The 16,880-nt window shown below is 46.8% G+C and overlaps 1 protein-coding gene and 1 pseudogene across 1 annotated transcript; both read right to left on the minus strand.

Annotated features, from left to right (window-relative positions):
• Window positions 1-516: 516 nt before the first annotated feature.
• Window positions 517-14,220, minus strand: fam98a (family with sequence similarity 98 member A). Its single transcript, XM_056291936.1, has 8 exons — window positions 14,064-14,220; window positions 10,470-10,618; window positions 8,860-8,994; window positions 6,615-6,799; window positions 6,406-6,486; window positions 4,374-4,490; window positions 4,089-4,256; window positions 517-1,926 (listed from the first exon to the last, which is right to left on the minus strand). The coding sequence occupies exons 1-8, from the start codon at window positions 14,099-14,101 to the stop codon at window positions 1,273-1,275; spliced, it is 1,527 nt and encodes a 508-aa protein (XP_056147911.1). The 5' UTR covers window positions 14,102-14,220; the 3' UTR covers window positions 517-1,272.
• LOC130123312 (U1 spliceosomal RNA) lies at window positions 3,361-3,502 on the minus strand (annotated as a pseudogene).
• Window positions 14,221-16,880: the final 2,660 nt, after the last annotated feature.

A 16,880-nucleotide genomic window follows, 5' to 3' on the forward strand; every position in this document is an offset into this window, starting at 1 on the left:
TCATCAGGCTATTATATATATATATATATATATATATATATATATATATGTCATATAGCCTGATGATTGATATATATACACACACACACACACACATATATAGCAATCATCATGCGAAATCATCAGGCTATATATATATATATAAATATATATAGCCTGATGATTGCTATATATAGGATTGCTGTATATATATATATTATATTATATATATATAAAACCTTTAAACCCATCTCGAGCCAAAATCTTGCATATGGGCAATGCATAATTTACTTATGCAGCCAACCTATAAATGGAGATATTCGTTATAATTTTTAAAAACCATTTTACAAAAAAAAAATATATATATATATATATAGGCGTTTGATCATTGCTTATCTTTTCCTAAACTGTAACCACTTTACCAGTAAAAAGTGCAAGTCTGTCGACGTATCCGATACTGAAATAACCCTAACAGGGATGAAAGCAACAACCAACAGCACCCCCGATGAAATTAACCCAATGCAAAAGCAATGTCAGAATAACTTCATTTCAAAGTTTATTACTCATCTCATTCGCACATCACTCGGTCTTTATAACATCCAAATTTGTACATACATGTTTTTTTTATGAGCAGCAAAAGGTGGCATGTTTCAAAACAAACAGGGGAGATATCCCAGAACCAAAGACAAAAGCAGGTATCTTTTTCAAGTATTGGAATTTAAGAAAACTATGGGATGGACCAGTGGAACTCCAAATAAAACGATTTGTATGCCCAAAACAAAACATGGCTATCCCAGAACTCGCGCTTTCCCTTTTAGGCCAAATAATCCCGCAAATAAGGCTAATTAAGTGTCAAAATGAAGTCAAGACAGCAGAACCCAACTAACGGTTTGCAGCGGAAACTGTTGTGTTTAGATGTCTTGATGCATGCTCAATAACCCAGGTAGGAAAAAAAAATCAAACCAGGTTGAATCAGGCTGATTCAACCTGGTTTGACGTCGTGTTTAGATCAATATTATCCATAAAGAAGCACACAGCACACGCATTAGCCATCAGGTATGTATGACTGAAAGACAGAGGAGACCACTTTGGTGGAAGGGTCTTTTGCAGAATGGTCGTAATTACCCAGAAAGCGATAAGTGCATGTATACATCATGCATGTGAACAGCTCTAATCCCAAAATTTGTCGCGTTTATACCCATGCTCTAGTCATGTTTGGATAAGGCCATTTCCTAAGTTTATCCACATTTCAAAAAAAGCCCCTCCTCCAGTGGACTCTGCTGCCCTTTGTCCTCAGCTACTGTATAGTCTGCCTTGACCAAAGCCTGCTTGATTGTACTGCTGGCCGCCTTGTTGGAAGTACTGTTCAAACTGTCCCCCTTGGTTGAAATTCTGACCCCCCCTCATTCCCCAGCCTCCTCCCTGTCCTCCTCCTCCTCGACCTCCTCTTCCTCGGCCTCCCCGACCACCCCGGCTACCACCTCTGTCCTGGTGTCGACTGCCATCTTGATTGTAGTTGTCATGGTAGCCACCACCACCACCACCACCACCTCCCCCACCAGAGTAGCCAGGGTCCTGGAAGCCTCCTTGGTAGCTCCCTCCTCCATAGCCTCCTCTCCCAGTTCCTCCCTGATGACCTCCTCCATCTTGATGGTAACTCTGGTGATAGCCGCCACCCCTCCCTCCTCCTCCTCCTCCTCCTCCTCTGCCTCCTCTTCCCCCCCTCTCCCCATACCCACCCCCTCCTCTCTCATAGCCTCCCCGCCCGCCCTGGGAGTACTGTTCGTAGCCTCCCCTGCCACCCCCTCCGCTTCCACGCCCAGCCCCGCCAAACCCCCCTCCTCCTTGGGGTCCATCCTGGCGCTTCTGCCAGGAGGGCATCTCTGGAGGTGGGGGCTCAATCTCGCAGGGTCTGCCGCCCCTGTCTGGCACACGACCCATCAGAACCTGGAAGGAACACCAGGATTAAAGCAGGGCAGCCGGAAAAAAAAGGAAGCTACATGGGAAGACAGTAATAAAAGGTGGAGGATTGTGCAACAGCCCAAGGTGGGATACAGTGTTGTCGTGTGGTGTGTTAAGGATCTGAGCTCTGGTTTGGGTCAACACATACATGCAAGTGTGAAAAGTGTTGTGTTGGCAGAACAAAAATATCCCTGTTCTAACTACTAGTACACACATACAGTAATGAAGACTGGTCATCCTAACAGACCTGAGGTTTCTCCCTTCCTTCATCAGAAGTTTTCTCTCTGAAGTTCTACACTATCAGAGTCAGGTCTACAGATGGCGGGGGCACTATGCGTTGCCATGTATGATATCTGCCCGACTTTGGAGAACGGAGATTGTGACGTGAATGTAAACCCTGAACCCTGACAGTGATTAATGGCTGTTATAGATAAACTTGACATGGGACAACAGCAGTAAGGGCAGTACTTGTACTTTTCCGGAAAATATCTGAGACGATAGACTGTGGGAAGTCAGGTGCTTTAGCTGGTAAGGCACTGAAATGCCAGAGACGTGATGAAGGGCCGAGTCCATTTGTCCTTAAACAACGATCTACAACATTTTAAATTCAGTTGTAGATCAAATAGGACACCATCCCTTCTGTTAAGAACCCTTTAAAATGCTACCACCTACATCTGGTACAAGTTGGAGGCCTCGTTTCATTCTGATATCCTTTATTAATCACCGTGGGGAAATTACCGATCCTAGCTGTGTAGCTAGGAGCAGTGGGCCGCCGCCGTGCGGCGCCCGGGGATCAAGCCCAGTTCGTCTTGCAATGCCTCAGTCGGGAGCACAGACAGGAGTATTAACCATGCATGTCTCTCTTTTTATTTCCACAAATTTATTTCTGATTTTTCTCCCAATTTAGTGGCTAATCGATCCCTATTCTAGTTCAAACACCCACCCTCGTACTGCATGTGTTCGCCAACTGCATCTCTCTGGCCGGCAGTCTCGAAGGAGTCGCCTTGTCACGAAAGTGGCGAGGCGACTCAAGGCCGAACCACTGCTTTCCCAACACACACAGAGACGCATTCATGTGAAGAACACAAGCTGACTCCGCCCCCCTCCCGGAGACAGTGCTGCCAATTATTGCTGCTTCATCGAGTCCGGCCATAGTCGGATCTGACGAGACCGGGACGTGAACCCCGGTCCCCGGTGGGCAACTGCATCGACACAAAGCCGATGCTTAGACCGCTACACCACCGCGGACTATACATGCATGTCTTTTTGATGGTGGGGGAAACCAGAGCGCCCGGAGAAAACCCACCGCAGACTCCACACAGAGGATGACCCCCCCCCAAGGTTGGATAACCCCGGGATTCGAACCCAGGACCTTTTTGGTGTGAGGCGACAGCACTAACCACTGTGCCGCCTCATTAACAGGGGAGAGCGTGAACGTAATCCCCCACCACCAGAAGTTATGCAGTCGAGATTCCCACGCTACGGGAACTCGTCAGTGGTCAAGCCTCGCCCTGGGTGAACCACCTTCCTGATCGTGGCATCTCCCTTGCCAGGTCAGTATGCCTACTTCTGGCAGAAGTGGAGAGGTTTGTAGCAGAGTATGATGATACAAACCGTGAATAACTTTCTTCAGACTGCTGCAAATGAAAACGGCTTTAAGCTGAATTTCTTTTTACGACTCGGATAAACAATCTCTTAAAGCCCACGTGTAATGCGACTGTGGCTGTACTGAACATCGATTCTCACATGGTGGACACGGTGTGTGGTTTCTGCCAGAGACTGCCGTCAACGTCTTTTTTCGGCGTCAAAGGGCGGTCGGCGTACCGTTCAACAAAACGCACAATGTGAAAATAGTCTCGCTTCAACGTGTTGTCTGACCAGGGGGACGTCACAAGATTTGACACTTTTCCTTCATACAATGTGATACACAATAAACGTTCAAGAACGCCATAGTCACAGTCCATGGGTGCCTTTCGACAGCTGGTACAGGGAACATTTCAGTTTGACTTGGGATTTCTAAACCATTTGAGGCAACAACAAAAAAAAGAAAAGTATTTGAGTAATAAAAAATGAACATGGTAAGATCTCCAGTTGATCTGTACAAAGTTGTAAAAAAACAACAGACCACAGCTATGTGATCTACCCACCTTATTGATGGCACACGCAGTCCTCTCCCTTATCTTGCCGCTGCTTGTACGCAGGATTTTAGACAGGTCTTCCCGTGCGGCGAGAAGGTGGGAGACCGAGACTTTGCTCTTGGTGCAGAGAACAGCACGTAAGGGGTGGTAGATTCTTACCATCTTCTCAGTATGCATCTGAATCAGAAAACCACAAAGCACTCTTCCAGACGGGTACATACCGTTTGACTGTTATGACACGATCGATTGATTTCTTGCACAACCATCAAGAAGGGAAGGACATTTGAAGGGTACCTTGGCTCTGTCGGACCACCCGAAGGACTGAACGGTTACATCCATACGCTTCAGCAACATCTTTCTTCTCACCTCATACTCATTCACAAGTGCCTGGTTCACAGCTTCCACTTTTTCCTTTGACAGGGAGAGAAAAAAAAATCACTTAACACCTGCAGAGTTTTCCAAAGGAGTTGAATCGAGCGCAGCTGGACTTGGTATATATCCGTGAAGACGTTTCGCCTCTCATCCAAGAGGCTTCCTCAGTTCGTGCCTTTCTGACTAGACCAAGCCTCTTGGATGAGAGGCGAAACGTCTTCACGGATATATACCAAGCCCAGTTGCACTTGATTCAACTCCTTCGGATGACCACGACCTGGATGAATGAGAACATTCACAGACATCTGCAGTTTTGTTTCCCCCGACTTAAAGTATCGACCATTTGATGCCTTTACTCAAAAGCAGTTCTTTATCAGATCTGTATAGCAGATTCCTGAAGCTCGATGGTGTTTTAAGCCCCCAACGTACTCTTCAAGGCGGCGCTGCATGGAAGGCACTCCCCGCCCCCTACAGTTTCAGCCAATCACAGCACTGGCGCTAGATTTCAACTTTTTCCCTCCTTCTGCAGTGAAGGAGTTCGACTCAACGTTGGTAAGGTAATGGTAATGTGTAGGGACCCTGATAATACTACGAGCAAAGTGTCGTGTTGTGTCGAGCCTTCTTAGCATTTTAATAATAGCGATTTTGACGTGTATTAGCAGTAGTGCTAGTAGTGCCCCTAGCGCATCCATTGAAAAAGCCATTTCTCCCGAAAACAAAACAAACGTCAGTCTTAAAAGTGCAGCGTTTGACGTAAATATCCTTTTAAACCAAAGTTTGACTCGTGTACATTCACAAAAAGACCCTAGATTGCATTTTGGCGACAGTTGTGCTTTAACTTTTTTTGGGTGGTTATGAGAGCGACTGAGTAGTGCTATTGCTATGTAGTTAGGCATTAGCCTATGTCTCCCAGTCTGCTTATTTAAACCACTACGAGACAACCTAGTTTTAAGTGAGCTGCACAAAGGCATGGTCGAGTGGGTGTCTTTCCAAAACTCCTTTAGGCACCCAGTCGTTGCTAGATAAGTTGTAAGACATCTAGACATAGCAGCTAAGTAAGTTAAAGCACAACTGTCGCCAAAATGCAATCTAGGGTCTTTTTGTGAACGTAACCAAGTCAAACTTTGGTTTAAAAGGATATTTACGTCAGACGATGCACTTTTAAGATTGACGTTTGTTCTGTTTTCGGGAGAAATGGCTTTTTGAACGGATGCGCTAGGGGCACTACTAGCACTACTGCTAATACACATCAAAATGGCTATCATTAAAATGCTAGGAAGGCTCGACACAACATGACGTTGAGTCGAACTCCTTCACTGCAGAAGGAGGGAAAAAGTTGAAATCTAGCGCCTGTGCTGTGATTGGCTGAAACTGTAGGGGCTGGGGAGGGCCTTCCATGCAGCGCTGCCTTGAAGAGTACGTTGGGGGCTTAATACACCATCGAGCACTCCTGAAGGGGTTACTGTCCCCCCCCCCCCCCATTTTCTCCCCAATTGTAGTTGGCCAATTACCCCACTCTTCTGAGCCGTCCCGGTCACTGCTCCACCCCCTCTGCTGATCCGGGGAGGGCTGCTGACGACCACATGCATCCTCCCATACATGTGGAGTCACCGGCCGGAGTCACGCTACACCCCCCCCCTCCTGAACAGGCGCCGCGACTGACCAGAGGAGGCGCTAGTGTAGCGACCAGGACACATACCCAACATCCGGCTTCCCACCCGCAGACACGGCCAATTGTGTCTGTAGGGACGCTCGACCAAGCCGGAGGTAACACGGGGATCCAAACCGACGATCCCCCGTGCTGGTACACAATGGAATAGACTGCTACGCTACCCGGACGCCCCAGGTGATTGTCTTTTTAAATGTTCGGTCAACCTTGGTTTGTAAAGAATGAGGTTCTGATTTTCCTCCGAAACCCAGGCTGAGAGTTCAAGACCCTGCCTTGTGTGTTTACCATGTGAACTGGTCCAAGCTGCTTCTTCATGAGAGGTTCTCCTACGTGGCTCGCCGGGACTCTGGTTAAGGCTTCTTTTAGCTAAGACACGGGACAGAATGCACGTCTCTGTATGGTATATGCACACGCATTGAGCAGCCATACTGTTTACACACAGTGACACAGGTAACAACAGCACCTGCACATCTCAGCTTTTGGGACTAACTCACCTTCTTCTCAATTCCGCTGAAGAACTGGAACATGGTGATGTTGGCCGGGGGCTTAGACATGCCTAGAGCCACGCAAATGCCCTTCAGCTCCTGGAAGACTGGACTACCCGCCGACTCCTGGGACTTCTCCTTAGGCTTGTTGACGAGGATCATCCGGGATGCTTCCAACTCGGACACCAGAAAGGCTGAGACAAATATTTGTCAAATTTGGATTCCCCTTTGCTGTGATGCAAAGCAATAAGATCCCCCCTGGTACACGTGTCAAATATTAAAGAACCTAACAAGTCAATATACAGGTAACACATACAGCACAATGAGAACAGAGAGTGACACCAAGATACTAGTGTCCGAGTTAAGATATGAGCCAGACCAATTTTAGATGGGATTCTCTCTCTCTGGTTTATTCTTCTCAAGGCTGTACACACTGAATTTTAGCCTAATTTAGTCTATTTTTTGTTATTTAAGCTTTACTTTTTAAATTCTTATGCTGGACTGTCTACTACTACTACTACTTTCGGCTGCTCCCGTTAGGGGGCGCTACAGTGGATCATCTGTTTCCATCTCTTCCTGTCCTCTGCATCTTCCTCTGTCACACCAGCCACCTGCATGTCTTCCCTCACCACATCCATAAACCTCCTCTTTGGCCTTCCTCTTCTCCTCTTCCCTGGCAGCTCCATATTCAGCATCCTTCTCCCAATATATCCAGCATCTCTCCTCCACACATGTCCAAACCATCTCAATCTGTCTCTCTTGCTTTGTCTCCAAACCGTCCAACCTGAGCTGTCCCTCTAATATACTCGTTCCTAATCCTGTCCTTCTTCATCACTCCCAATGAAAATCTTATCATCTTCATCTCTGCCACCTCCAGCTCCACCTCCTGTCTTTTCATCAGTGCCACTGTCTCCAAACCATACAACATAGCTGGTCTCACTACCATCTTGTAAACCTTCTCTTTAACTCTTGCTGGTACCCTTCTGTCACACATCACTCCTGACACTCTTCTCCACCCACTCCACCCTGCCTGCACTCTCTTCTTCACCTCTCTTCTGCACTCCCCGTTACTTTGGACAGTTGACCCCAAGTATTTAAACTCATATGCCTTCGTCACCTCCACTCCTTGCATCCTCACCATTCCACGGTCCTCCCTCTCATTCATGCATAGGTATTCCATCTTGCTCCTCCTAACTTTCATTCCTCCTCTCTCCAGTGCATACCTCCACCTCTCCAGGCTCTCCCCAACCTGCACCCTACTCTCACTACAGATCACAATGTCATCCGTGAACATCATAGTCCACGGAGACTCCTGCCTGATCTTGTCCGTCAACCTGTCCATCACCTTTACTGTAGCTACTGTAATTTTATCATTTTTGTTTCGTTTAATTTTTTTCCCCATTCTTTTTGTTTTAACTTAATCTGTTATGTCATATTCTTTAGCTTTTTTTGAGGTTGAACTGATGCCTACACATTTCAATATCAGCAATACCTGCCACGCTGTACTGTGCATTTCAAAAATTAAACAATTTGACACCTGAAACACACACACACACACACACACACACACACACCTCTTCATGTTTTTTAGATGGTTAAAAGGAAAAGTAAAGACGCTGCAAAAATACAGGTGGGAAGATTGATATAATCATGCAGGTGACTAAGGAGTAGCAGAAAGTCGACTCAGTTCGTCTGAACACAACATTTCTACCAATAAACCTTGTGTGTTGTATTTCCTGACCTGGAGTACAGAGCATGCATCAAAACATTAAATTCAAGAGCTTATAAAACCAAGACATCCATCACTGACAGTCAGCGTTTAAGCAGAATTCCCTCATGGACAGTTTCACGAATACGGCCACTGAAACTATGTCAACCACTCAGAAATCCACCGGCTCGCTTGAGTAAACGTTCTGACGCGAGGTCGGCTCGGCACGCGAAGAATAATATAGCAAACCGACTAGGGTTTTTTTTTGCATCATTTTCCTGCGTTAAACGACAATGTTGGTCATCTTTGCACTGCCTGCCCTCCGAGTCTGCAGAAGCTGACTTAGTCTACTGTGTTTTGCCCATTCTGTATTAAAGAGCAAAACCAGCGAGTTTCTTAAAACAGCGTGCGATGGCGTGCATCGCTCTTCCGGCGGACCGCATGGTGCTCCTCCATGGCATTACGACAGCTATACACAAAAGAACCCTTGCAACTTCCTCACCAAATGATCAACTGAAAGAGGCGATATGAAAAGTGTTGACATACTGAGGAGAAGCAGGCAGTTGGTTCTGTTGCAGAGTCTCTGGGTGACGTCTCCAGTGGTAAGGACAGAGTAAGGACAGGCCAGCTCGGACAGCAGGCCGCTCATCTCCAGCTGGAAGCCATCCGCTTCGCTTGGACCTGGGGTGAGTGGGGGGAGGAGGGGGGGACAACACTTCAGATCACTCTGGCTGAACAATTATGGAGGCCTAATACTTTTTGAAAAGTACTATTTGTGTTTCTCATGGGCAAATTCAGATCAGGTTACACAAATTCACGGGGTAGAAAAGGTAAACATTTCATTCGAAACACCCTACACTGGCCAAAACACTTGTGAAATATTCCTTCAGCTTTCATTCAAACGAAACCACTACACTGCTGAGCACTCGTTTTCAGCTGCTGGTCTTTGTTCCGTTTCCATCCATCCATTATCCGGACCGCTTACCCTGCTCTCAGGGTCGCGGGGACGCTGGAGCCTATCCCAGCAGTCATTGGGCGGCAGGCGCGGAGACACCCTGGACAGGCCGCCAGGCCGTCACAGAGCCCACACGTTCATACCTAGGGACAATGTAGTACGGCCGATTCACCTGACCTACATGTCTTTGGACTGTGGGAGGAAACCCACACAGACACGGGGAGAACATGCAGACTCCACACAGAGGACGACCCGGGACGACCCCCAAGGTTGGACTACCCCGGGGCTCGAACCCAGCACCTTCTTGCTGTGAGGCGACGGCGCTAACCACTGCGCCACCGTGCCGCGCTTTGTACGCGTAAATCAAATGATCTATCTAGTTTGATGAGTTTATTAAAAGTCCCATCTTCGCTGAGGCTTCAGCCCAGCAAGGCCTACTTTGTTCACCCTGTGACGGGTTAACTAGCCACAAACTAGCTAACGTGCTACTGCAGTGTCAGCAGAGCACAACGTTCCGATCTTGTTTTTTTTTAATTTATAAATGGTTTCAATTCTTAACACAACCTAGTCGATGAGAAAACAATTCCCAAAAATATTTAGCATTCACACTGCCGATTATGGAAATCTAAATCTACTGGGGCAGCGGTTAATTCACCTTAACAGGCCGCCCTAACTTTACTAATACAGGCGAGAGCCCTTATTGTTCTTGTACAAGCCTTCATTTCTTCTTCTTTCGGCTTGTTCCCTGTTGCCACTATTACCCTGTGAGGGCGCCGCACCAACGTATAAGCCTTCACTGGCATAGTCCAATAAGCCGAGAGTGGACGGTACTTGTTTCAGGTTGAAAACTCTCAAACAGTAACGTCGTCCATCTTTAGATACGAGTTTAAAGCAGCACTTAACTGGCCTTAAGATCTAACTGACAGGATTTCCAAGTGAAATCAGAAGCTTTTGCCACTAAGAAAGGATAACCATTATCAAGCCATACTGTCACTGAACCCACCCTCAGCCGAAGTGGCAGAAACTGAAAAAACAAAACAAAGACATCTTGGGTCATGCAATTCAAAATCAACACATTAACTCGCAGGCCTAAGCTCTCGTGAGCTGTGTGTCTATAACCCGAAGTGGAGAGCCGTTCTCCACCTCCGTTCTGAATCAACTGGTCTTACAGTACAGGTGACATTCAAGAAAAGCTTCTTACAATTGGTGGCTTGGACATTTTCCTCAAGCTTGCAGTAGAGCCGGAGTTCGGAGATGATCCAAGCGCAAAGCTTCGTGAACTCTGGTGATGCCGCACCTCCACTCACAGCCGTCTCCAGGGTCCCATCCTCCAGAAGAGGGCCTTGGTAACTTTGACATGAACACGAAAGCAGAATGTAAAGACATCTTTGTCTTGTTATTGGACACAGTCTTGGGCCTGTGTTGAAGGACTTGTTCAGCCCTTGGCTTGATACCACTTTCATTAGTGGGGAAACGCCACATCAGGTGCAAGTAAGAGTAATGAATTACCGAGAACTTTCGGATAATCGGTGGGAAAAATGTGACGTTTGTGCACTAAAAATATGAAGCGTGGGGGCGTCCGGGTAACGTAGCGGTCTATTCCGTTGCCTGCCAACAAGGGGATCGCCGGTTCGAATCGCCGTGCTACCTTCGGCTTGGTCGGGCCTCCCTACAGACACAATGGACCCATCGCTCAGTCCGGCCCCTCGAATGCAGACGAGCCAATGGCAGCGTGGTACCAAATGCACGCGGGGGCTCACTCAGACATCTGGAGCTAACGACTCCATTAAGCAGCATCAGAGTTGCATCAGAAGTCGTGGTTTTTGTGATGTTTTATGGATTGGAACAAAAATGGTCGAACGATGTGCCTGGGTTAGTTAATAAAATAAACGAATGCACGTACATCTCAGTGCCACTCCAGGATTAACGTTAGTTAATTGCAGGTAAATTAACTTATCTTACCCTGCGGTGCACGAGCAATGCTGGTCCTGGATGATGTTATCTGCAGTCGTGATGACCGCGAGATGAGGCTTTTCCCTCTTGCATTGTGCTCTGTAAACTCTCGCCTCCAATTTAAGCTCGCCACCCACCATATCTAGTTTTGAATGTTGTACATATCCCTCCATAGCATAGTGAAGTCCCTTTTGATGGCTTCTAGATGAAATCAGGTCCTTCTGTCGCCAAAAGTTGTGTATAGCCCCTTGGGATACAGTTTTGACACCGATAGCTGCCATTGTAACTCTCTATAGTCAGCCTGGGTAACTAAGGGGGGGCGAGGCTTAGCGATAGGTCCACTGGCCGTGTCTGCGGGTGGGAAGCCGGATCTGGGTGTGTGTCCTGGTCGCCGCACTAGCGCCTCCTCTGGTCGATCGGGGCGCCTGTTCAGGGGGGAGAGGGGAACAGCGTGATCCTCCCACGTGCTACCTCCCCCTGGTGAAACTCCTCACTGCCAGGTGAAAAGAAGCGGCTGGCGACTCCACATGTATGGGAGGAGGCATGTGGTAGTCTGCAGCCCTCCCCGGATCGGCAGAGGGGGCGGAGCAGAGACCAGGACGGCTCGGAAGAGTGGGGGTAATTGGCTGGGTATAACTGGGGAGAGAAAGGGGGAAAATTCCATAAAACATGGAGCGTGTGCAGTGCGGAATGTCAGCTATATAGAATTTGCATGGCTGAGGCAAATTAAATGAAAGACAACCTGCGATGTCTCCCTCGTCTCCTCAGCTCGACACAGTCATTCATATGTCCATAATTCCTGAATCATGATGTGGAGCATGGCTGGACATATAACTGACTCGGGTTCTGTATGTCCATCATGACATACCCGGCAGTACCGGGTGTTGTTCTGAATCGCCACAGTAAGCCAGCACAGAAGATATCAAGTGAACCAACTAGCTGTAACACCGGCATGATAATTACCGTGCAGTTCCACCATAAATACAATCTTGTGACCCCTCCCCTCCCCCCCAATGAACAGAGTAACACTAGAGACCAGTGTTTCTCAACCGGGGGTCCGCGGACCCCTAGTGGTCCGTGGTGTAATTGCAAGGGTCCGTGAAAATAAAATATCTTTAAAAAAAAGATCCTATGACATTTATAGAAATAGGATTATTTTACTCAGATGTGACTGAGACCTTTATCTACCTAAACTATAAAGGGTAACAGGACTTTTTTCTCTAATTACATCTGTTTCACAAGCGTAATTTATTGTATTTTAATAAGAGATCTCGCTCCCGTTTGCATTGTTAAAAGTTACTGCATAAAAATTCTGTTGTTACATATATCTGAAAGTTACTGAATACATATTCTGTTTTGTTACATATATCTGAAAGTTACTGAATACATATTCTGTTGTTACATATATCTGAAAGTTACTGAATACATATTCTGTTTTGTTACATATATCTGAAAGTTACTGAATACATATTCTGTTTTGTTACATATATCTGAAAGTTACTGAATACATATTCTGTTTTGTTACATATATCTGAAAGTTACTGAATAAGAATTCTGTTTCGTTACATATATCTGAAAGTTACTGAATACATATTCTGTTTTGTTACATATATCTGAAAGTTACTGAATACATATTCTGTTTCGTTACATATATCTGAAAGTTACTGCATAAGAATTCTGTTTTGTTACATATATCTGAAAGTTACTGAATACATATTCTGTTTTGTTACATGTATCTGAAAGTTACTGAATACATATTCTGTTTTGTTACATATATCTGAAAGTTACTGAATACATATTCTGTTTTGTTACATATATCTGAAAGTTACTGAATACATATTCTGTTTTGTTACATATATCTGAAAGTTACTGAATACATATTCTGTTTTGTTACATATATCTGAAAGTTACTGCATAAGAATTCTGTTTTGTTACGTATATCTGAAAGTTACTGAATACATATTCTGTTTTGTTACATATATCTGAAAGTTACTGAATACATATTCTGTTTTGTTACATATATCTGAAAGTTACTGCATAAGAATTCTGTTTTGTTAACTATATCTAAGTTACAACTGAAAGCTCTTATTTTTGCCCCAAAGAGTGAATAAATGCTATAATGCAATTTAAAATGCACTTTCTACTGTTTCTATCAAATTGCAACCCCCCTCCCCCAAGATCAGGTGGAGGGGTCCTCAGGGTAGATCAGAAATAACGCAGGGGGGGGGGTCCAGGACCCCCACAAAGGTGGAGAACCACTGCTCTAGACAATGCAAGATGTGCATGCAAACGAGTACATAAGAAGAAAACCGAGAAAGGAAAACAGAAGAACTCGAGTGGAGTTTGACGGCTTCCACAGCTATTATTGCACGCTCTGGGGGAGGGGGGGGGGTGGGGGGTCCGGCAGGCGTCCTTTGACGTTGACACTGAAGCCTCGATGTCCATCTTGAAAACGGCGAATAAAAGGGGTTTCGCCCCCGACCCCCTTTCTATTTATACACGTCACGCCTGGCGAGGTAAATTAGCCACACGGGCCGTTGGAACAGGTTACACCGAAAACAGCTTGCAGACCGGGCTGCTAGTGCTGCTGCTGCCGCCGCCGCCGCCGCCGCACTAGCAGCCCTTTACACATTATCACCCGGCTGGCCGATGCGACCCAACAACGCCTCTGGGCGCACCTATAACGAGAGATTCAAGAGAAATCTGCTTTTTGGTTTTTCTTTCAAAACGAAGCGAGAGAAGCCGAGCCGCTTAGCGCTGCGTCAGCCAGCATGTCAGATGTGCCACACGAGCGCCGCGCGAGAGAGAGAGAGCGAGAGCCGCCCGCGCGGCTCTTCCTCACCCGAGGTCTTCCAGCGCCACGAGGATGTCGTTCTCCATCTCCGGCCGCGCGCCCTTGAACCGCCAAGCAGGCCCCTTGATTGCGTACCGTTCGGCGAGCGATTCCTCCCCGACCACAGCGGCCAACTCAACAGCTCATCAGCTGGCACGCAAGGGGTCCTGACGCTCAGGGGTTTTTTAATGCTGTGGCGGCTCCGGGGTTGGCCGCGATGATGCCTGCGCAGATTTGCTCCGCTTCCACTACTAGTACGTTTAAAATGTTTTTTTTTTAAAGATCGCTAATTAATGCGAAAAAAAATCAATATTTTACACGGTGAAAGAAAAATAAATAATAAATAGTAGACGCAGATCTGATTTTGGGGTGAGATATCCCGACGCGCCGGCAGAAGTTAATGATAAACAGTCACCGACGAGCTTTAATCTGACAATTTCTCCCGGGGTGTGTCCCTTTATGTTGACTCCGTATTGATCTGTGTTCCTTGTTGTTTTTGTTTGGATCGTTATTATTGGGGAACCCCACCGTTTTGTTTTGTTTTTCTTACTATTATTATTCATAGAAAGTTGAATCGGTTCAACTGGACACAATGTTTATTGAGAGAAACGTTTCATCATCATCTCTAAGTGACCGCTTCAGTCTCAACTGGCTGCAGGTTTCCTACCCACTGTAAACGATGATGACGTCTTATGTATGTCTTATGTATATATGTATATGTGTGTATGTCTTATGTATGTATGGGTGTATGTATGTAAGTCTTATGTATGTATGTGTCTTATGTATGTATGTAATGTATGTGTCTTATGTATGTATGTCTTGTGTATGTATGTTATGTATGTTATGTATGTATGTATGTATGTATGTATGTATGTATGTATGTATGTATGTATGTATGTCTTAACCAGATGTAGTCTTAGACCGCGGTCAGGGAGCGACCATCCCTGAACGTCGTTCCCTCTTCATATAGACGGCCTCTGACTACATTTACATGTTAAAAACGTGGATTTATTGTGTTAGTCCGACTAAAACGGGACTTTGGAAGTACATGTAAACGCGTTAGTCCGACTGAAATCGTACTAAACCGAGTTCCTCGAGGTGGGACTAACGCGCCTAGATGACGCGGTTGGGGATGGATTTACTCTGGCACGATACGCTTCAATCGGCCCCGAACTGGCCTAGGCGTTCTGCGCATGCTCCATAGTTCCCGCGGCGGTCTTTCATCCAATAGCAACCAGCTGAAAGGGGGCATATCGCCACCTACCGTACCGGGGTGGGACATACTTCCGTCAATAAATCGATTCCCCCCGGGTCTTGTACACTGGGACAAGGACAGTAGTCCAACTACATGGCCTAATCGAGCTGTAACCGTAGCTCGACTTAACTGTGCATGTAAACGCGGCATTTGACCCCCCCCCCCCCGCTCAAACCTGCGTCCCTCCATCAAGAGTGGCCGCTGGCCTGTAGGTGGGTGTAGACTGGAGTCCTGGCCCGACGTGTCCGCTCTCCTGTGCTGCGCCATCCTCTTGGCCCGCGTCGGTTTGGTTCCCCCAAAAGTACAACGTCAAGCTAGGCTAACTGGAAGCTAGTAGCCAGACTAGGAACGAGAGACTGCCCACTAACACCCCTTGTTAGAGAACGAAAACTAGCGAGTGGCGATAAATGAACTAAGCACCGAAGATAGCGAAACCGTCAGGACACATGAAGAGGTTAGAGCGCAATATAGAGGAGAGATTAAGAAAATAAATGGCAGTCTCGATCTCACGACGGCGGAAGCCGGATGTGACGCAAAGCACGCAGACGTCATAGTTAATACATAGAATATAGCGGGATGTCTCCCCTCCTGCTGCCCACTGACTGCTGGGATAGGCTCCAGCATCCAGGCTCCAGCCCTGCAGGATAAGAGGTTTGGGTAATGGATGGATGGGTTATAAAAACTGTGAGGAGAGAGGGCAAAGCATACTGTAACGTGCATGGATAAGAAGACACGCTGGCTGGCGGGTCTAACCCTTTAGTCGAGCGGTTAGCGATGCCCCCTGCGGCGCGGGCGATACGGGTTCGCTTCCCGGCCGCGGCAGTTCCCGTGGTTGCGTTGTCCCCCTCGAATTCGCTACAATATGAATCAGGGATCGAATCCCGCACCGGGCAAGAAAATAACCGTTGGCAGCGGTGGGATCCGGAAGTGTGCAGATCCTCAGAAGTCTCTTCGGAGCGCGGGAAGAACAAAGCCCGAGGGCGCGCTTCCAGGGAGGGTGACGACTGTAAACTACTAATAAGACACGTTAGCCCCCTACCTAACGGGTCTGACCCTTTAGCCGAGCGGTTAGTGATGTCGCCTTGTGGTGCAGCACACCCCGTATCGAATCCCGCACCGGGCAAGAAAATAACCGGTTACACTATATTAAGGTGGGCTTGAACCAGTCACCACTATTAGCAACCTCCAGAAGGCTATCGCTGCAAACATACAGTGCCAGCTCTCCGTTTGCAACTGTCACATTTCGTTGGATACCGAGATTAGGGATTAATATTGTAACCGGTTATTTTCTTGCCCGGTGCGGGATTCGATACGAGGTGTACTGCACCACAAGGCGACATCACTAACCGCTCAGACCCGTTAGCTAGGGGCTAACGTGTCTTATTAGTAGTTTACACTAGTGTCTTTGCTGAACACAATTCCCATTCACGTTGTATCCAGATGAACTGATTCAACTCTCTGGGATTCACTTATTTACTCTGCAAGTATGTGAATGTTTTGTATCAAAACACTGTCAACACTTGAACAAAACATCATTAAAGATTAAAAAGTAATTTCCTCCTGAGAAAAGG

This window comes from Lampris incognitus, chromosome 13 (genome assembly GCF_029633865.1).
Source record: "Lampris incognitus isolate fLamInc1 chromosome 13, fLamInc1.hap2, whole genome shotgun sequence".
Classification (NCBI taxonomy): Eukaryota; Metazoa; Chordata; class Actinopteri; order Lampriformes; family Lampridae; genus Lampris; species Lampris incognitus.